The 23418-nt window shown below is 40.0% G+C and overlaps 1 protein-coding gene across 1 annotated transcript; it reads right to left on the bottom strand.

Moving 5' to 3' along the window:
• Positions 1–920: 920 nt before the first annotated feature.
• On the bottom strand, positions 921–19520 carry zer1 (zyg-11 related, cell cycle regulator). The gene is made up of 16 exons (XM_063889670.1): positions 19384–19520; positions 17589–17806; positions 17337–17487; positions 15317–15771; positions 13841–14014; positions 13612–13726; positions 10568–10714; positions 10244–10417; positions 9219–9434; positions 8218–8259; positions 7950–8069; positions 7704–7819; positions 7005–7193; positions 6302–6399; positions 5856–5958; positions 921–4731 (listed from the first exon to the last, which is right to left on the bottom strand). The coding sequence occupies exons 2-16, from the start codon at positions 17753–17755 to the stop codon at positions 4644–4646; spliced, it is 2355 nt and encodes a 784-aa protein (XP_063745740.1). The 5' UTR covers positions 17756–17806; positions 19384–19520; the 3' UTR covers positions 921–4643.
• Positions 19521–23418: the final 3898 nt, after the last annotated feature.

The raw sequence follows: 23418 nt of genomic DNA, 5'->3' as shown, positions 1-23418 counted from the left end.
AATGTCAACTCCATGTCCGTGGATTACTCGGAAGGCTACACTCAGTTTTTGGGTATATTTGATATTTTAAGTAATTTTCTAAACTACAACTGTATTTGCCTTTTTCCTAAGGACAAGTATCTAACACAAGAAGTGTATGTTTTAGCATTTTGGGCACGTATTATTTGAAATTTCATAGATGGGACAGAAAATGTCCTTCAATTCTGGACTGACCCATAACACATGCATCCTATGCGGTATTTCTTGAGTGGCCCTAAATGGAGTTTTTCACATGTATGTGAAATAATTGATTATTGACATTGATTGTGTAAATAAAGTTGGAAAATACAAGCTATAAGGGGGTCATTAAGCTCATATTATTTTCTTTAATACATGTTTCAAGATCATAATCATAACCATTTATTTATTCTGGGGCAAATTGGGTTTTACAACCATTTTTCTATGTTTGAATTCAAATTCAATTTTAGACTAAAATATTGCATGAATAAAAATAAATTGTAATAAAAAAAGCAAGGTAAAATAACAATATTTGAAATAAATATGTATAAAATAAAACCCTTGTTTTATTTAAACAAAAAGTAAAAATGTGCTCATTTCATGAGTCATGCTACATGCCCGTGTATTCAATGGTGTTTTTTAATTGCAGTTTAACCACATAAATATATCATTGGGGAGGTTATGTGTTCTGTCTATTTCATTTCACACAATATGACAACCAACTGTCACAGTCCAGAAATATGTACAATCTGCTTTTTTCTTCCATTGACATTTATTACTTTTCTAATAATGGTTTGATAAGACATAGGTTAACCTTGTGCTATATTTCTCACAGTAGTGTAGTCTTTGTATGTTACATATGTATGTGGGATGAGGGTTTAGTTTTTGAGCTATAGTAATAATCAAGAAAAAACAACACAGGATTTACCCATTTTTTACTGCTCCATCTTTATTGCTTATTCATATCTTTACACTGATGGTCTAGTGCTTTTGAGAGCGAGAAACACTGGAACTCCATCATGTTTCAATCAAATATTCTTCACTCCATTTTGAATTACACAGCAGTTACAAAATAAATCAGTAACAGAGTGTCGACAATATTAATTAGTAGATGAAACCGTTTGTGACAGCAGCTCCCCTGAAGCAGTATTTTACTTTTTATTTTCAGCACATATCTTCATAAATAACAGTCAAACCTCAACAGTGCTCTCTGCCGTCACTCACCATGGCTTCTACGCTTGAGACATTAATTTCTCCTGGAAAGCCTAAATTGAAACATTCAATGACTTCAAATGAGAGAGAATAGGCGATAAGAGAATGAACATGTCAAACCGATCATCGACTTTCTCCAGAGAGAAGCTCACACCTCTACTAAGATATTTTATCAAACACTTTGTGACCTTTAAGAACTAAAAACTCACAACAGACTTTGTTTTGATCATATGTGAAAGCATTTCCAAAATTCCAAACAGAAACATTTAGTGAGTCAATATAAAGATTTTCATTTCACACTGCTGCCTAGTTGAACATGTCTTTCCACCATCACTGGGAAAGTGATAGAAATAGAGCAGTACCAGTCAGATATAAATCACACAAGGAAACTGTACATGAGAACCAGTCATCAGGTCGGTAAACCCAACACAGCTGATATGAAATAGCTTAAACAAACATCACTCATGAACATAATCATTATGTATGTATGACTGACACACTTTACATAGGCTGCAGCTCCACACACACTGAGGAGACACTGCATACACACTACTGTGCAAAGTGACCCCCTGCTGTTGAAGCTACAAGAGAAAACCATTTGAATGTGGATATGAATATTAATCACTGGCATGACTGTTAGTCCTGGCAATCCCTGGTTGAAGTGAAACTAAATTGCACTAAATTGAAATCTTATAAATGCTATATTTGAAGAAGGAAAAGAAATGGAAACATAATGAAGTACTAAATAAAACAGGCCTATTTAATTGACATTTTTAATGGAAGAAGGTTGATCATTAACTGATGTTTCTTAACTTTTATTTTAGACTGGCTGTGAATTTAATATCTTGAGGATCTAGACAGATTTCATGAAATAGAAGATTCATGAGTAATGGAACTGTTATTTGAGGTATTAAGAACAAGAAGACATGATCAGTAGCTAGACATTCTGTAATGTATATCAATTTAATTAGGATGTTTTTATTATGATTTATTTTTCACTCAAAAGTGAAAGGAGACTGTAATAAGAACCCTGCCTTTCTGGCTCAGACGGCTCTGAACTGATGTGGATATAACGGCCTGCCATGCTTCAGAACTAAACTTAAATTCAGGTTATGATTAAATGATTTAAACTTGTGTTTTTAACATGCCTTCCTGGTATGAACATTAATATAAATGGTAGGCCATTCTCTCTCTGCTGGTCAGCTGCTCCTGAGTCAGATTCTTTTTCTCTTGGTTCAGAATATAAGATGCTGCCTTCATCAAGTGGGACTTTTAGTTGTAATGCTTATTACAGAAAACCCCCTAAAAACACAACTCCCTGTGAATGATCTCAGTGGCATGTTGTTGAAGGTGCCAGTGAAGACAGCAATATAGATATATGGGATACAATTTGTATGTGTGGAGAGTTTGGAACCTGGAATCCTGCTGGTAAAAGAGCTATTACAGCGTAAGGGTTTATCCATGTGTTTATGCACATTTAAAGAGATGAAAATGCTTGCATTATGTCCCATTTCATTTTAAATGGTCATCTGAGGCCTGGATGTTGTGTCTTTCTTTACATAAAGAGATGTCCACCATGGATTAGTACATTTTCCAAATGTAATGAGTATAAATTGAGTTACAGAGCCAGCATTTACCTCCTGGAAACATCATTCTACAACCAAATCTCTTTTTATTTTTCTCCCATCCGTTATTGCCTCCTATGCTGTTTAATGTTGAGTGTTGTTGGACTGCTCATATAAAAGAAGCATTTGATTTAAGGGAAAGCAGCATGTTGACCAACCAGTGTGATGAAGTTAGGGAAAACCTTTTCCTGCTGCCTCGTCTTTGTCTAAGATGATTTAACACTCCAGATGCTTCACTGCACTGAAAAAACTACTACGTAGATTTAAATAAATGTATTATTTCAATAGATTTCACATAACTGTATTAGGTTAGTTGAAAGCAATGACATTATATTTGAATAAAATAAAAAAATACAGGTATTTGAAATATGTTGACATAATACATTTGATTTAAGTCAACCTTTCAGTTTTTTCAGTGACACATGTTCATCAAATGTATTCATCTACACCCTCACAACAAAACAGTGTTAAATTCTGCTTCTCTTTTATCGAAGCACCTGAAATAGACCGCTAAACCGTTGCTATGGTGAATTGCAATCTGACTGAGTATGTCATATCACGACTGTGGTGACTAAGCAGAATCAAAGGACCAAAGTCTGTACGAGAAAGTGTGATTTTATTGGCAAAACTTTACTCATTCTACTCATCAGAGCTTGTTGGGGGGGAGACTGCTTTATATTAAAAACACATCTCCATGAAGTGTGACCGCAGAGGGAGCTGAGCAACAATGGGTCAGATGTATTGAGCTGATGCTACTCGAGTCAGCATTGTTTGGAGAGGATGACTACTAGAATAAGAAATTAAAAGAATGCGGGGGTGTGGTGTGAGAAAGGCATCAGCTATCTGGCTTGATAGTAGCTAATCCCAAGGTTATATCTGTCTTACATTAGCATCGAGTAGCTGAGTTGCATTTTTATGACAATAAAAAAAATGCGTGGTAAAAAATAGATGATATCCATTTTTAAACTGGCTGTTGTGAGTCCTACAATAACCTCACTACTGGGTCCAATAGGAAGAATTAACATCCAATAGGAACAATAATTGTTCAATAAGAAAAACAATCAACAAATCAGTTTAAAATGCCCAAAATTAAAACCAGAAGCAAGTCAATCTAAATCTTCCTTTAAAGAACACAGACTCCAGGAATGAATTATGGGGTATTCTGTATATAGTTTCTTAGCACTGATCATAAGTCAGTCAACCCTAAATAAATTTAAATATAGAGTAAAGTCATGAGTGTTTACAGTTATATTATAAAACATACACACAGTAAAAGGATGAGACAAACTGAGAGTATTTACATATATAACAAAGAAATCATTGTGCCACAAAGTCTGGGAAGACACCCCCCCCCCCTCCACATCAGTGTGATGCTCCTCTGCAGCGACACACACCATGGCTAATATTCACTGTGCTCAGCTCAGTGACGGTGAGCAGTGAGAGCTGAGACTTTAGCATTTTGTTCCGTGTTACACGGTTCTTACAGGCCAGCTCCACTCAGAGCATCGCCTCAACTGTTTTGTTCTGTTGTTAAATCTTTCACAAACACACACTCACACACAAACACACACACTGAGAGATAACAGTCACCCATCCCAATATTAGAGTTACCTCCTCACAAGAAAACACCACCTCTGAAGTCCTATGTGTCATAAGTGTCCAAACCGCAGTGAATAGACACTTTTCCGCTCTAAGAAATAATTAGAATGATATGAATAATGCACACAGGTGACCCTTGTGATGATGACAGTGGGAGGGGCCTTATGTGGGTGTGTTGGATGTTTGCTGGGAATCACGGCTCCGCTGGGGTCAACCTCTTTGTCCAAAGTTTACCTCCTGTCCATTATTTGTTTCCATGGGGTCGTCTTTGAAGGTTTCACACGCCTCCATTACTTTGCTGTGAAATGGAAATGTTTTACAGATTAGCGGTTGCAAGATCATTTTAGTGCATCCTATAGCTGTATGGAGAGGAATTTCAGAGTTTTCTCACCTAACACAAACTCTGCTTTAGTTTACTTGAGGCTAGGGAGAAAGCTGTGAGCTATGATGTGGAACAGAAATACAGACAGAGCTTTTGAGTATGTGGCTCTCTGCCTATTTGTGGTAGGAAAAAAATCCAGACAACCAAGAGATTTGACATGAATTAGCATGAGTTTAACAGCTCAACTACCATTAGAGAAAGTTTGATTGAAACTTGGATGTCATACTAATGTTACCAAGGTTAGCAGCTAATGCTACATCTAACTGCCCTCTAACTCATTGGGATACTGAAGCCATAGGCTGAGAGACATGTGGAGAGCTAATTTGGAGGCGTGACGAGGTAAACAAACGGTCAGCAGCAATTTAGTTAAAATACGTCCTTTAGGGACTGGACAAAATGCTATCCAGTATGCGTGTGCTTCCAACATTTTCTGGTACTCTTCTGATTCACTATTTGCTGGTGTGAACCATCAAAGCAGCAATCTCTTTAGAGAGCAATCTAGTCGGGAAGCAGATTTGACAACTAATTCTCATAACGAGTTATCAGCAGGTGGGTTGTTGTTGACACTAGAGAAGATGAATAATCACAGGTCACATCATCGGCTCCTCTCGACGGCTCTGTAGAGCTGATAATGTATTATTATTTATCAGTGAGCTACCTGACTTCATGATTACACCTCTTGGCATGTTATTGTTAAGTCAGTGAACACCAAACAGAACTGAGCTACAGGACACCAATGGATCTTTTTCCTTGGCATGGACTTCAGCTGAAGCACAGGTGGGACTTTATGCATTTCAAAATGTGGGATTTCTGCACTAAATGACTGACAAATGTTCACAACCTAATTATTGGACCAAATATTTGTTATCGTTTTATTCACTAGGTGTATCAGCAAGACTTCCCAACCAGTAGAGCTGGTTCTCCTGGCTGCTGCTCAGGCTGTGACTGAATCCTCAGCTGTAGAAATGATCTTGGCAAGCGACAGAACTGGGGACTTCATCAAATCATGTTAAAAACGAGGTAGTACAGAAAGCTGTTACCTGGCCATGTCCTTGGTCTCAGGATGAGAGCTTTCCAGTTCCAGAACTTTCTCTAGAAGACTTATTCCTCCCTCCTTTATCAGCAAGGGACAATACTTGCTTGCTGCAGAAATCATTGTAAAGAGACAGTGAGAATGATTACAACGTGCTAACTTATAGTGCTAATAGTTTACATTGTTTACATTTTGGTAGATGTGGGCTGGTCTATCAAAGTACACAGACTTCAATTCCATTCTATTTGTTAATCTGTATATTAATATTCTATTAACAATAGAGGTATACACATATATATATATATATATATTTATATATATATACACAAAACAAGCTAGCTACTACTAGCTAATATGTGTTTTATTATAAGCTAGCTGCAAGTCAAGTGAAGTGAGCAGCACCCGTGTTCAGCTCTCACTGTGAGTGATGTGTTGACAGCAGGAGGTACTCACGGTAAACTGACACCAGGTTGAAGAGGGCCCATGTGGCCCAGTGTTGACTGACGGGGGCGATGCCCTGAGGCAGCAGGCGCAGGATGGGCTCAAATGACCTGAGAGACCAGAGACACTTTAAAAATTCAAAAAGGAGGCAAAGACTACCCACAGCTGTTCTGTATATCCAGAAACCAGCCCAACTCAGGGTACACTGACACACTGTTACGTGGTTATGAATGGATGAATGGGAGTAATGGATAACATGTAACAAGACGACCTCATCAGGATACAAAAAAAGATAAATGTATCCCATTACAATTACATTAAAAAAAATAGTAATCAGATTACTGCTATGTTAAAACATAGATTACTGGCAGGATGACAGTGTTACAGGATATTTTGAAATAAAGTTCATTCAAAAGTTAAGGAACGTAATCAGGTTACATTTCTTTTATATTTTGACTCTCAAATGAGTGACTGATTACATTTGATGACATGTAACTAGTCATTGTAACTGAATACATTTTTAAGTAACCCTCCCAGCCCTGCCAACATACATATTTAATCTCTCTGAGTCCTTCTTTAGCGACCGCTACGCCTCCAACCTTTCAGAGGTGCCATAGTATTCACACTACAGTGAAACTGCTGATGAAGCACTAACATGATGCACTGTCACAGACGACCCTGTTTGGTTAAAATGATGTACTGAGCAGATGATCACCTGTAGTTGATGTTGCGGCGTGAGCTGACGTCCCAGCTCTGGATGGCGTCCCACATCTTGTCCATCACCGAGTCTCTGCGCGGATCTTCCATGGACCAAACCGCCGGGCCGTCGAACATGATGTGTGACAGCACGCCGCACGCATTGTACGACACCTCAATCCCATCCGCCTTACTGTCCAGCAGGTTACTGTCAAAGCATCACACAGTGAGGGGGAGGGATACAAACAGCACACATCTGAGGAGGACAGTAGGAAACCCTAACAAACATTTACCTTGAAGTACTTCATCTGTTTGTTTTTATTAGTTTGTTCGTGCCTTCGGAGCTTTGCTTTGTTGTGTGTTTTGTTTAAATACTCATTTAAATGTGAAAATAGAAAAGCGTTGAGCCCAACTGAACCTCCCTGAGTCCGGACCCATTTCTTTTGCGCTGGGTTTAAACAAAGAACCCTTTTGATACCTGTCAGTTGTTGTCGGAAGATTACATTTACAAAATAGAGAATATGACAGCATGTTTACCATAAACTGGAATTATTAATGTAATGCTGAAAACAGAAATATGGGCAGACATTGTAACATACCGCCCCCTGAATGTCACTATGACAAATATACAATTCAAAGAGATAGAGAGGAGTATACTTCCTGTGGGTTTAAATGTTTTATTAATAAGAGGTACTCTCAGCTGGTTGAGGTCTCTTACCTGAACACAGTGATGAACTGGGGGGTGAGCAGCTGTGGCCTCAGTGCTTTGACCTCAGCAACATTTCCCAGAAGCCCCAACATGTTGCGGTGCAGCTCCTGCTTGTCTGGAAACTCCTGTAGTAAGATCATATAACCAGGGTAAAGATTATTGTTTATCAGGTTCACACAAGACATCAAATTGAATAAATCCTGAAGGCAGGAGTGAACTCTGGGAATTTGAGAAGAGAAACAGGTGTGAACTCACCTGAAGACACTCCAGGAAGAGACTCATGCCCCGACAGTTGAGGAACATCTGACAGTTGTCGGGCGTCTCATCAGTGATGTTCCACAGAGCGCTCCAGGAGAACTCCATCACCTGGTCACACTGAAGGGAAACAAACATTCAGTATTTGTTACAACAATCCCCAGCATTTGATTGCAACAGTTTGATAAAGGTGTTGGTGGTTATAACAAGTGACTATAAAACAATACATTTCAAGTTCGAAAGATCCAAAGTGAGACTCAAGACTCACCATTCTGTCCTGTAGCTTCTTCTGAATTAGATTCAGCATTGTCTGTGAATAAGGACATGAAGACAAAATCACAACTTTAACTCTCTTTAAGTCTTACTCATGAGCATTAGTGTCATGACAGAAATATGTTATTTCTCATTTTTAAAACTTAAAAAAACATGGATATTGTTAATGCACACAGCATTTAGAAAGCCTTTTGAAAAAGCCCTGCTCCACCTGGTCTCCTTTGGTTTAATGCTTGTGAGGTAAACAGTTGATTTGTTTAATCTTAAACAGTAGTGTTACCGTGGTTTTAAATTTGCATTGAGAGCAATTCATCAACACCTGACCTGCGAATATTTGAGACAAGCGAGCATTTGAGACAAAGGGGAAGAAAAGGTGGAAAGTGTAACTTTGCATGCAATTGCTTTGTAAGTTATTAATAAACTGCGCTTTGTCAATTTTTGGCCTTGGCCTGGTGTGAGTTTCTAATGAGCTCAACACCACCCCAGATGTAGGTCGGCTCACTCATCGATCTCAAAGAGTATCAGAACTGGAAACCATCACATTTGCCAGCAGAGTTTATGGCAGATTATGTTGCATTACATGGCTACAGGATCATTTTTGATGGGTTATTCTGCACATTTTTGTCTCTCTTGAATCCTCTATATTCAGACACAAATATCCCATGCTCCACCTCAGTGAACACATCGTCATGTTAGGGCAGTTTGCCTTGTCCCCTCACACAGTGTAATTATTTAGTTTTTGTGGCTGCCCACTGCTTCTTAATTGTTAAGATGGGTCAAATACAGAGGGTGATTTTAAGAAGGCTTAAAAAAATAATCCGAATTTTGCATGTTTTAAAAACAAAAAGTATCAGTCAATATCAAGAGCACTAATAATATCTTAACCTTTAATACCAGAACATCTCATTTCTCAACAATAGACAAGATCATTTCAGTTTAATAACTTTTGTCAGAAATATGGGAAAGCAAAATGAGATGAGATCCTCCTGATGTTACCTGGACAAATCCCATCTTCCCCACGGCCTCCTTGTGATGGTTGTCCACCTGACAGACCAGAGCATTGCAGAGGTGTACAGCTATTCTCTGGATCGACTCGTCCTGCCGGGCCGGCTCCAGGATCTTCAGCAGCAGCTGGTTGACCCGACTGTACTGGAACTCCAGCTCCTCTGGAATACTGAAGTTACAAAGAGTCAGGCAGCAGTTCCTCTGGACCTGTGAGGGACAGGGGGGGAGGGGACAGCAAAGGTTACCAAGAGGATCATCATGTGTTTACAAAAGATGACCTGATTTAATTCTGCTGCATATAATGATCACTTCACTCAACATAGGATAAATTACTACATATCATTAAATTCCTTTTGTTTATTTTTGACAAAATAATTTAAAGGTCCCCTATTATGCAAAATGCATGGGCGTGGCCAGCTTCAGCTCAGCTCAAATTGAAAGCTACAGTCACAGAATCAGCACTTCTGGAACAGGGCTGAAATAGAGGGGGAGGAGGCATGCTACAATGGGGGATCTGTTTGGTATTTTGATCAAAACACTTCACAGACATGTTTTGTATAGACATGGTCCTACAATATATTGTTAAAAAATAGCATAATAGGAGACCTTTAATGCATGGAGAATTTGTGTGTATCACTTGAACTGGAAGCAGAAACAATGTTTTTCTAAAAAGCCCTTTATTCAATAAAATAATAATAATAATAACAAATTATTTATTGTTGTTTAATTTAAGCAAACTTACTGTAACTATACCTTCTTAAATGTAATTTTGTCCAAATTATAATTTAAGAGTAGAACTTTCTGATCATGTTTCATGAGAATGAGCATGACATATTTGTAATACTTGTTACACTCTTTGTTCACTGCTCCATACTTCGGATCATTTACTTCAGTTTCGGTATATTTAGAAAAGTAAAGGTGTTGCAGTATCTAAATATCATAGAAGAATTTCACCTTTTAAAAAATAGAATTAAATTTGCCAGATAGACTTTAAATTGATTTTAGGGAGGCCTTACGGTGACCTCCTGGTACTGCTCCATTCCGTTCAGTACCACCTGGATGACCTCTCTGCGCAGCCTCACACTCTGGTCGCTGCGGTACTCCGTGTTGGTCAGGTAGAACAGAGCGGCGCTGCCCGTCACCTGGATGCTCTTATCATATTTGTGGCACTTCAATGCCGCTATGACGAGCTAAAAGGACAGCACGTGTAGAGAAGAGATTTGAGAGTGGTGGGGGGGTATAAAGTATATCTTATCTTAACGCAGGGTATGCAGGGTAATGGCAGAACTATTTCATTTCATATTTCAAGTCACTGGTGTCCCAACCTGATGGTAACATACCTGCAGAGCTCGGAGCAGCTGGCTGCAGTGCTGTATCCTGGCGATGTCAAACAGCTGATTGATGGCTCGGTGTGCCAGCTCAGGACGAAACTCTGTGTAAGCCTCAATTGCATTCAGAACCTGCTCTTCATTCTTTGATCCGGTCACCTGGAAAAGGGCAGCAACATACAGATGTTAACCACACAGCCAAACCTGTTTATAAGCAGTTCTCTGACGACTCCGCCATCGTCGGCCTCATCTCCAACGAGGACGACAGGGAGTACAGAGAACTGACGCAGGACTTCATCCTCTGGTGCCAGACGAACCACCTCCAGCTCAACGCAGGGAAGACCAAGGAGCTGGTGGTGGATTTCAGTCGGTGCCTACACTCCCCCCCCCCACACCAGTGAACACCCAGGGAATGGACATATCCATCCATCAATCTTCTCCTGCTTTTCCGTCAGGTCGCAGAGGTAACAGCTTCGGCAGAGAGCCCCAAACTTCACATCAACTGTGACTGGGGGATCCCAAGGCGCTCCCAGGCCAGCGAAGAGATATAATCCCTCCACCTGGTCCTAGGTCTACCCCTCGGTCTCTTCCCAGCTGGACGTGCCTGGAACAACTCCCTAGGGAGGCGCCCACGTGGCATCCTCACTAGGTGCCCGAACCACCTCAACTGGCTCCTTTCAGCGCAAAGGAGCAGCGGTTTTACTCCGAGTCCCTCCCGGATGACTGAACTTCTCATCTTATCACCTTAAGGGAGATGCCAGCCACCCTGCGGAGAAATCCCATTTCGGCCGCTTGTATCCGCGATCTCGTTCTTTCGGTCATGACCCATCCTTCATGACCATAGGTGAGGGTAGGAACGAAGATGGCCCAGTAGACAGAGAGCTTTGCCTTCTGGCTCAGCTCTCTTTTCGTCACAACGGTGCGGTAAAGCGACTGTAGTACCGCTCCCGCTGCTCCGATTCTCCGGCCCATCTCACGCTCCATTGTTCCCTCACTCGAGAACAAGACCCCGAGATACTCAGATTTTGAGGTGCTGATCCTCATCCCAGCTGCTTCACATTCGGCCGCGAACCGATCCAGTGAGTGCTGAAGGTCATAGACCGATGAAGCCATTAGGACCACATCATCTGCAAAAAGCAGTGGTGCAATCCTTAGGTGCAGACCCCCTCCCCCACGACTGAGGCTCGAAATCCTGTCCATGAATATCACAAACAGGACTGGTGGCAAAGCGCAGCCCTGGCGGAGGCCAACCCGCACCAGAAATCGGTCCGACGTGCTACCGAGGACCCGGACACAGCTCTCGCTTTGGGAGTACAGAGATTGGATGGCCCTGAGTAGAGACCCCCTCACCCCATACTCCCGCAGCACCTCCCACAGTATCTCCCTGGGAACCCGGTCATACGCCTTCTCCAAATCCACAAAGCACATGTAGACCGGATGAGCGTACTCCCAGGCCCCCTCAAGGATCCTTGCGAGAGTAAAAAGCTGGTCCGGGAGTGGACATAGAGATTGTGTAATCCTACAAGTACCTGGGTGTTCATCTGAACAATAAACTGGACTGGTCCAACAACTCTGCTGCTCTCTACAAGAAGGGACAGCAGAGTCTTTCTGCTGAGGAGACTGGGGTCTTTTGGGGTGCAGGGGGCACTCCTTCAGACCTTCTTTGACTCTGTGGTGGCATCAGCCATCTTCTATGGTGTGGCCTGCTGGGGCTGCAGCATCGCGGCTGCTGACAGGAAGAGACTGACTAAAGAAGAATGCCAGCTCTGTCATGGGGAGTCCTCTGGACACTGTGGAGGAGGTGGGAGACAGGATAATGGCAGCCAAGCTGTCCTCCCTGCTGGACAATGTGTCCCACCCCCTCCAGGACACCCTGTCCGCACTGTGCAGCTCCTTCAGTGACAGGCTGAGACACCGCGGGTACAGCAGTCAGACTCTATAACCATCATGGCCCCTGGTAGACCCCTCATACATACAAAAAAATAAACTGACTAGCTGTGCAATAACAATTGATGTGCAATATATAAACATACATATGCCATTATCAATAACGGTGCAATATTTCCCTGGCTACTATATCTCCTTCAGGATGTGTATTTTGTAAATTGTGTGTTTTTCTTTCTTTATTGTTTTTAAATCATATTTTCTTTTGTAAAGCTGTCTTTGGCTCTGTTGCTGCTGTAGCAAATTTAAATTTCCCCTCTGTGGGACCAATAAAGGGATTCTGATTCTGAATCAGTATGTGCACATGACCTGTTTTAAAGATGACATAATACATTTTACCATTGTTGTTAAGGACATGGTCTTCATGAATTTGTTCCCACATTTACTAGCATACAAAAAAAGACAACACAAAGAAACAACAACCCCAAAAACAATGACAAAAAGAAGAAAAATGTACATTACATCACTGCTAAATGAGATAATGAATTACCTAAGTCATACAGTACTGTGTGACACGATAGCACTTAAAGCAAAGAAGTAAAGTAAAGAAGTACATCTTTACTTTACTTCTTTGCTTCAAGTAAATAAATATATACCATTATTTTATTTGTATTTATATATATATTTATATATATATAAAATACAAATAAAATAATGGTTCCTCTATTTATTTCTTTAGATATATCCTTATTCATAATAAAATGCATAAAAGGTTCCTAAAAAGAATGAAACGCCTCATGCTTTATTTTAAGAGTATAAAAGGAAAGAGAGGCGTCTCCCTGAGCCACTGGCCCAGGTGCGGCCTTTACTCATTTTTCCAGGAATCAGCTATGAGACGCTTTGCATGGAGGAGGCACATATCAATAAAAGCTTTTTTTGTATGTGAAGAGGAGTTGGGAAAGTTCCAACATAAACAACTAAGGGTGAAAAGGTAGTTTTTTACATATCATTTTGTCAGCATGCAATACATCACACCAAAACTCTCTATCAATGAAACAACGTCCCTCAGATTTCACATTACATCTCAATCACTGAATGCTCTAACTATTATCTTCATAGCTATTATTAGCCATAAAGTGTGATGTGTGTGAGGCCCTTCAGATAAGCAGTACCTTATAAGCAGGGATGTGTGTCACATTACAGAGGGTGGTGTCGTACAGGCCCAGGAACTGCAGTGGCCTTTTCAGCTCCTGGAAAGGATAAATGCTGCTCTTGCACGGCTCAATGCTGAAAGACAGAAAGACATGGCTTTAAAAAAAGTTCTTCCAGTAGTAAAACAAATTAAAAACAATAAATAACAAATGTTCATCTCCAATGTACACTCTAGAGTTGGTTTCCCACCTTGGCCGCCCCATAGCTTCCTCGATGTGTGGGACTGTGCAGTTGTCGAGCATAATGTGACCAGAGATGTCCAGAGACACCAGATTGACCAGGCGCTGTACGATGGCCGTCAGGATTTTCCTGCTCATCTTAAACTTAGAGGTGCGCCTGCTCTCCCGGGAGATGTCAAGATGCCTGAAGGATGAGAGTTTTATCAGTCAGTGACACATTCTATTCAAATGAATGGGGACATTTCAATTATAGTTAAATTAGTTTTGTCAGTTATAAATGTTAGAAATTCAAATGTTATCTAATGTGTGATGGGAGCAACAAAAACATCCAAAGCTTTTCTTTAATCTCATGATTCAATAAAATAAAAAAATAAAACTGAGTTGAAACTCTCTGTAAAGCTGAGGGCGCAGCACACTGACTCGAACCTCCTCCTTTATATTGATTGATATTCTCACAAAAACCCACAATAACAGGAAAAAGTGAATTAGTCATGTACAAAATTAAAGGCATTCTGTGGGGATTTCCTGTAAATAATACATTATTGTGGGTAACTTATAAACTTTATGAAGGCAATTCCTTCCTGATAAGAAAATAGCAAAGCTACATTTTCATAAAAGCCAGCTTTTAAATCCAAGTTATTTGTTTATTCTGTAACAGGACATCTATTGCCCTTCCTCAAGGATCCCTCCTCAGCGGCTCACCATGTTTATTTTTTATATTTCTAAATGGGAGTTTTATAATGTACACTGCGAAGGTCTAAAGAACGAGGGAGTGTATGCTGTACAGACTGTACAGCCCCCTTTGGTAAATTTGTGTTTTTTGGTATTAGGAAGTATAAATATGATTCGATTGATTGAATTTGAGTCTACCTTGTTTGTTTATAGCTTTACTTCTTGGATCATTCAGTGTGATACATATGCATGTATTCATACTGGAAAAACAGTGAGTGAATTACTTTTGGTAAACTTGTAAACTCTTTTCTGCTAGAACATACAAGTAACAGAAAATAATAATAATAATAATAATAATAATAATAATAATAATAATAATAATAATAAAACAACCTAGTGGCTGTGGTGGTGGAGTGGAGAGCTCCAGAAAGGTGACTTTTCATCTTGGATAAATCCTTTGTAGGAACATATTGCCATATAAAACCTATTGCATGAATCACAATTTTAAAAAATGTTATCTGCAAAACATAGGTGTTGTCCTTTAGTAAATAAGTAACTGACGCAGTGTAGGTGTTAAGCACATCTACCGTACTGCAGATCCTCGGTACGTCCATAAATGTCTACAACTTCAGGCCAGTGGCTCATATTATTTCAACTAAAATTCCACCAGCACAGCAGTAAAATCTGAATTGTGGTTTGTCACTTAAATACAAAGCAGGCAGGATCAACTGCCAATATTTAAAGTAAAATGCAATACCAGCATATGTTGAGATCATAAAAACAACTTGTACATTAAAGGCCCCTCCCACCTTACCTGAGATTAACGATCTCCACCATGGTACTGACCAGCTCCTCTGACAGGTCCACATTGTAGAGCACAAGAGATGCAAGTCTGTCTTTCCACTGGGTGAGAAAAGCTGTTCCCAGCAACTGTACATTGGACAGATCTAGAGAGGTGAGTGATTTCAGGGGTTTGAGCAGCGTCGCAGCATCCACCTCATCAGGAAGGCCACCCAAGTTGAGCAGCCTGAGGCGGTTGAAGCCCTGGAAGGTAAAGTCCGTCTCTAAAGCTTGCCTGGAAGCAGGGCTCTCCTCCTCCTCATCCTCTGTGTCTTCGTTGCATGCGAGTGGGGCGCCGCCCTTCCTGTAGAAGATGTGATTGCAGCCGAAGAGACAGAGAGACACCAAGGTCTCACGGAAGCTGCTCAAGTTTTTCAAGCTGCGGGAGGACAGACTGTTGCAGTAGGTGAGGTGGAGCTCAATCAGGTCCTGTTGGAACACATATGTATGGTGGCCCTGAAGTGCAAGTCGAAACAGCATTTCACAAAACACTACAACATTTCACAAAACACAACGACATTTCACAAAACACTACAACATTTCAAAGATTACGAATAGGGTATTCCTTTAGGGAGAACACTTCTTGTTTGTGACTGGACAGAGCTAGCCGGAGAAACACTGCTGTGATTGGTTGTTTCTCGTCACTTCACAAGTGGTGCCGGTTCTCCTCGAAAGTGAAAATACTTTCAACTAAGGACGCAGCCATAAGTGGTGCCTTATGGTTGTGGCAAATGTTAATGTTCCTCAGAAAAAAGTGCTACAGCCCAGTATCCCCCCTTACTTTGAAGGCCTGTCCGGGAAAATATAGTCTTACATGAAACCGGTCCGTAGCGCAAAAAAGGCTGGGGACCGCTGCCTTAGAACCCTGAAAGTGTGGTTCAATTATAGACTATAAACTATATAGTATATATAAAGGGTGGAAAGAGTTCGGTAATTTGTGCACAGGAAAGACGTAGCGCTATGAAACAACCAATCACAGCAGTGTTTCTCCAGGTAGCTCTGTCCAATCACAAACAAGGAGTGTTCTCCCTAAAGGAATACCCTTTCCGTAATCTTTGAAATGTTGTAATGTTTTGTGAAATGCCGTTTCGACTTGCATTTCAGGGCCACCGTACGTATACGACAAATTACTGATCACTGAATCCTTTTAAAAGCATACTGACCTAAATATGCCGCACTCATCAAGGACTGGGTGTTGGAGCTTTAGCATAATACTAAAGCTACTCTGTGGTGTTCGAACTCCCAGGAATTACCTTGCTGGCGCACTACACGGTGTGGATACGTTTGTTTGTTTGATTGTTTGTCGCTTCAATTAAGAGTTGGGAGGCACATTATCAGGTGCAGCATAATAATCCATCTATTGTCTCAGTGTGCATGATAAAAGTAGAGTCCTTTTCCATTCAGATTTAATGAATTGACTGAAAAACAATCATTGCAGGACTTACGGGCTGAGACACACCCAATCATGTGACATGACACACTTTAAATACCTGTGCCCTGGGTGATAGGACAGTAACACCCTTTGGCACACACATTATATAATACAGCTTCAAACCATGCATGACCTTTCATTAAAATGTCTCTCACACTGGGTTATTTGGTTAGTGGTTATTATGACAAGAGGGATAGGAGCCCCAGTTTAACTTACATACAACGTATCTCAAAAGAGAAAATGTAACATAACAGATGTGTTTATTGGCTCCAAAAAGAAAAGAAAATAATGTAAAGGCCTGCATGTGTTTTGGTAGGAGAAGTATTCCCCATAATGTAGTTAGTGAGTAAATGTAATCTGATTTGCTCTCTTTGTTAACAGCCATGCTGTTGTTTTGAGTCGGGAACTGTAAAGCTGTATTTTTCACAAGTTCACTGTTGTTTTATTCTTTAAAGTTTTTTCACCTCTGAAGAAGAGGTGCCACATCATTGTTTCTGACATTCCACAAGATGCATATATGCTAATTGATATGCTAAATCAAAGTTTTCTGAAAAAAACTCACCTGTTTTTTAATGGCCTCCAGATCTCTATCCCGTACGAAGTCTTCTCTCAGCTGTACCCTGGTCAGTCTGGTGCTGCGGGGGTCTGAGAAAAGTTGGAAGAAGCTTTCCTCTTGCTCAAAGTTACTATCTGTGTGGACCAACTCCATGTATCTGTAATAAAAAACATGGAATATGTAATACTGTGATGAGGCATTTTGAGAGATAGGAAACGTACATGAATGGAATGAATGGAGATGTATCCTGTCACGTACGTGTTGACTAACTTGTCGCAGATTTCGCTGGGAAGGAAGATGTCCGAGCGCAGACAGAGCTTGTTCCTGAATCCCTGGTAGCACATGGTCTTCATAAGGTTCCTCAGGCAGAAGGTGGTTGCCAGAGTCATGAGGCTGTCAGGGTTGTCTCCTGCTTTGGCTGCCATATTAGCCTCTCTCTCTCCGGCTCAGATTAAAGACAGGGCAGTGCAGGGGACCTGAGGAAACATTCATCAAACAAAGTTAAGAAATGTCTTTTCACAAGAGTGGCTGCTGGTGGATAACAGCAACAAAAAAATCCCTTTGACAATTTGACTCCCAGAAAAAAGTGTCAAAGACTTAGCAAACGAAGTAATGACATTTGTTCAAAATATTAGTCTGTCATAGACAGATGTGGGAAGTAACTAAGTACATTTACTCCAGTACTGTACTTGAGTACAATTTTGAGGTACTTGTTATATACTTGAGTATTTCCATGATATGCTACTTTATACTTTTACTCCACTACATTTAGAGGGGAAATAATGTAATTTTGATCCACTACATTTATTTAATAGCTTTAATGCATTTCTAAAAATTAAACTAAATTTACAAGAGTCAAATATTTTACGAAACGTCCATCAGAACTGTGTTTGTCCATGACAGTTAAAAGCTACTTGATGCAACAATACTATCTACAAATGTCACATAGGCCTAAATACAAATAACTGTATACACACGAAAAGGCAATTTTCCTTCACAAAGATTACTTTTTATAATTTATTACATGTTGCCTATAATACTTTTGTACTTTTACTTAAGTAAGATTTTGATTGCAGGACTTTTACTTGAAATTAAGTATTTTGGCAAAAATATATCATTGCTTTTACTGAAGTACTTTAAGTAAAAGTAAAAAGGTATAATCATCATTTAATATCTTAAAATAAGTAACCTAAAGTAATCACTATGCAGATTGACCCATTTCAGAATCATATATATTTTATGTTGTCATTATAATCACTGATGTATTATTTATTTTATTTACTGCAGGGTAGCTTGTGAATTTACACCAGGTGTAACTAAAGTCTTATTTCAGTGTTGATCATATTTGTTATCCTTAATCTATATCTGCAAAGTAATTAAAGGTACAACGTGAATGTAGAGGAGTAAAAGTACAAAGTAGCATAACATAGAAAACCTCAAGTAAAGTACAAGTACCTCACAAGTACAGTACTTGTATAAATGTACTTACTTCACACCACTGCTGATACTGCTTGCCACCAATGTTTTGACAACTTGTTTCAACATAACGTTACAAACACAATTATCCTAACTTATTTATATCGAGCGGAATGTCCTGCTGACAAAATGAAGCTAGTAATTTTAGTTGTGCTGTTTTTATGTTAGTGCTACTGGTTTGTTAGTTCAGCACACAGCAGTAAACCCTGGGAGACACGGCAGATAAAGTTAGCTAGCTCTCTAGTTAGCTACACTGTACAACTGTTTTACTTTAACAACACTGACGCTGGATAGCTCCTGAATAACAATCACAAACTATAAGCCTATTCAATCATACCTACACAAATATCAAAGAGACACACAGGTTTTTTCCAAGTTAAGCCTCAACTAGCCTATACCATTTCAGCAGTGCATCTCAGCGTCAGAATTAGCTTGTGGCTAACGGTGACTTTCCCTGCTATGGTGTTAGCTAACATAGCTAGTGGGACCAGCGCTAGCTTAGAGCTATGTGTGGAAACACAGGAAACAGACAGCGGTCAGAGGTGACTGAGTGGCAGCCCACCAGACAGTGCTTTACCTTAGCTTTCGCCAAGGCTATATGTCTTGATGACGGCGAGAAATGTCGTTTTTATCATCAGTCTTCACTCATCTGATTTTCGTTTTCGTCCGATGTCAACAAACAGACTCCTCCTCTCACTTCTTCTCTCCTCCTCCTTTTTCCCATCTCTTCCTCCTGCGCTTCCTCTTCCTATTCTCATCCAATCCCTGTCCTTCCACTTCCTATTTTTGACTTGTATAGTATATTGTGATTTTAAGTCAACTATAATGATCTCATACCGCTATTTTAGGCAAATGATTCTTTATTGTATTTGTATTAATGGTAGAAGCTGTAGCAGTGTTGTGACTAAGCAACAGTTGTATTTTTGCAGAGGTGACTGAAGTCAGCAACTGCCCCAGAGCTTAGCAATACAAGCTTTTAGGGAACCCCTTAACGTAATGTCTGAGGACAAAGGTAAACTGTTACGAATCGTAAAGCCCCCTGATTAGTGTTTTTATTTGTGAATTCTGGCTATATAATACAATTGCGATTGAACAATTGACTTACTGTTGTTAATCGGAAAATTTGTTACAAAAATGTTCACAACTGAAGGATGATATCAACTGAGGCAAGACCGGATATATGACTTATCTGTGTGGCCCTATTTTGGGCCATGTCAACAGGGGCCCAAGGTCAAATGTTCCATTCTTTTGCCGATTTGAGCACTCGGCAGAGCTTTCCTTCCAACCTGTTTGGACATGAATGAATACACAAACTTCTTTCATTGAGGAAGAGCTTTGTTTGTTTAATAATGTAATTGTCAAGTTAGCTATTTATAACTTTCACACAAACAACGACATCTTTTATAGGAATACAAGCAACTACTGGGGCACAGGTGGTACCAGACCCCTCACTCACTGCACTACAAAAAGGGGACATCAGTCATATCTCATATAGGGTGTGTGTAAATATCACCAAGTGTTTTCGGGGAGCATGGCATGTGGTGGCACTGCAGCTGTTGGCGGGGGGGGGGGGGGGGGGGGGGGGGAGAACCAGTGGTGAAAAAAGTACTTAAGTAAAAGTACTATTGCCCAAGTCTTAAAATACTCCATTACAAGTAAGAGTTGAAGATGTTAATTAGGTAAAAGTACAGAAATATTATCAGCTAAATGTTATCAAGTTTCAAAAGTGAAATACCTGTTCAGAATGCCTCTTATAAATGTGTTGTGTTAGAATATTGTATCTTTCTGTGTTTATCATTAGAAAATACATATAACAGTTTTTAATGTTGTAATATGTCAATACGAAGAAATTCTTTGGAACGCACTGACTAAATTCGTATTCAATATATATCTTAACTTGTATATAGGTGAAAAAGAAACTAGGTGCCAAATAAATAAGGCAGTAAAAGTACATTTCCTTCTGAAATGTATTGAAGTAGAAGTACAAAGTAACAGAAAATGATACTCAAGTACATTACTTGAGTATCTGTATTAAGTTACATTTCACCGCCAAAAGCTATATGTGTGCAGTGCACAAGCTAGGTATGTACTGAGCCACTGCTCTGTGTTTGTTTGTGGTGCAGGAAACAGATGATGTGTAATGTTGGATCAATATCACAAGTCATGCCAATGGTGATCTATGTGATGTGTGCAATGCAAACACACCATTTATTTTGTAGTACCTCTTTAAACCAACTCATAATTTTATTTTATTTTTCAGAATGACACAAGCCTTGAAGATCTTGCACCCAACTAAATCAAGATCAGTCAACTAAAATGCTTATCTGGGCTGCAAAGCAGTGCTACCAAACTCACTCATAACCCTTCCTTCTTCTCTTTAAATCCATCATGCATGCTATATTAATTACTTATAAATATAGCATGCTGCCATCTAGTGGTTGCCAGCATTGGTGTCACTTTGTTTTGAAAGTGGTGGGGACACTTTTTCAGACAAAAGTAAAACTGTTTTGTCATTGTTGTGTGCAGGGTGGGGACGGAGTCCAGGGAAGTCTTTCAGTCCCAGTCCACCCCTCGTAGCAGGGACAGTGTTTCTGCTTAGCTGCTGTTGAATTATTTTAGAAATGATATTGTAATGTTGTCATCACACAGCTTACTACTGAGGTAAACTCACAGACATACGGTATGACTTAAGGCCTGAGCAAATTAAACCAAATCTATGTTAATGTCTTCAATATTATGAATATTGCAGCAATCAGGACAATGTTCAAGACAATGTCTTTTCACATTTATCTTTTATAACATGAAAGATAGTAATTCTGCCCCTTATGAAATACATGATGACTTTTGTATTGTCCCAAAACCCGGCTTCTCACCAGGACAAACGGTGAATTGTGACAGGCAAAAGCATTCCTGATATCAGAGGTTAGGCAGGGGCTGTCCCAATGGCCTTTTTGTGGTGTACTACTATACATTGTTATGATGTGCTATATTTTCAATTGGGTTTAATGAAAACCTACACTATGACTGCTTAAAAACATATTACATTTTTGTGTTTTTTTATGGCATAATATACTTTGACTTTTTAATGACCTAGAGGATAAGACTTTTTTGTGACATACTATTATTTTATACCCGTGTGGAACAAGTGGTCCCAAGTTTTATACACAATTTAGTTATAATTTGGGGGGGGGGGAATATCAGTATTCCTGGTCGCCTGGAGTTGAATCTCATACTATGTAACAACTTGGCCTTTCATTAAAACTTGCCATAGGATTTCCACATACAGGAAATAAACGGAGAGGTCGCAATAAAAATCCTGGGATATCTTCAAAGACAAACGGTGAATTGTGACAGGCAAAAGCATTCCTGATATCAGAGGTTAGGCAGGGGCTGTCCCAATGGCCTTTTTGTGGTGTACTACTATACATTGTTATGATGTGCTGGAACAAGTGGAACAAGTGGTCCCAAGTTTTATACACAATTTAGTTATAATTTGCTTAACATTTGATTGATTTTTTGTTTTATTTTAATATTTGGACACTCGAAGAAGTATATAATGTTTTATGGAACATTATTTGGACACAATCCCCAAAGTGCAAAAAAAAAACACAGAGGCTTAGAGACTCAGACACTAAGGTTACATTACCATACATTACATTTAATTTAGCTGACGCTTTTATCCAAAGCGACTTAAAATAAGTGCAATAAACATAGAGAATCAAACTACGAACAACAAGGAAAGTGCAGATACATTCACTTCAAGCAAGTCCTACCATTGTAAGAGCTTGCTTTGTCAAGGCCTAAGCTAACTCTATAGAGTGCTTCTTTTGGGCAATAATTCAATTGCCAAAATGCAATGGAAACAGATGCTTTTTCAGTTTACGAATGAAGATATGCAGGGTTCCTGCTGTCCTGATATCACTGGGAAGCTCATTCCACCATTTAGTAGCCAGGATAGCAGGTGTATTTTTGAGGGGTACCTAGGTCCCACTCGCAGAGATGGAGTAGCAAGCCGATTGGCTGACGCTGAGCAAACTGCACATGATGGATTGTATGGTTTAAGGCCTGGATGTAGGAAGGGGCTGATCCCTTTACAGCTCGGTAGGCTAGTACCAGTGTCTTTAAGCGGATCCTGGTTCCTCCTTTAAAAGGGTTCATCCACACAAGGCTCCTGGACCTGATGGTATCCCTAGCCGTGTTCCCAGAGTGTGTGGAGTTCAGCTGGCAGAGGTGTTCACTGATATCTTCAACAGGTCACTGCTGCAGTCTGTAGTCCCCAGATGTTTCAAACACTCCACCATCATTCCTGTCCTCAAAAAGTAAAAAAAACACAGCCTCAATGACCACAACCCACTCACTTCCATCATCATGAAGTGGTTGAGCGGTTAGTCAAACATTAGTTAACTCCTCCCTCCCTGACTCTCCGGACCCCCTGAAGTTTGCATACAGAGCAAACAGTTCCACAGACAAAGCCATAGCCCTCCATAGCCCTCCTGGACCAGAGGAACTAATACGTATGTGAGAATGCTGTTCATTGACTACAGTTCAGCTTTCAACACCACTGTGCCCTCCAAGCTCGTCATCAAGCTCAGGGGCCTCGGGTTCAACAGCT

Source organism: Eleginops maclovinus, chromosome 8 (assembly GCF_036324505.1).
Source record: "Eleginops maclovinus isolate JMC-PN-2008 ecotype Puerto Natales chromosome 8, JC_Emac_rtc_rv5, whole genome shotgun sequence".
Taxonomy (NCBI): domain Eukaryota; kingdom Metazoa; phylum Chordata; class Actinopteri; order Perciformes; family Eleginopidae; genus Eleginops; species Eleginops maclovinus.
This window is presented reverse-complemented; position numbering and strand designations above follow the sequence as displayed.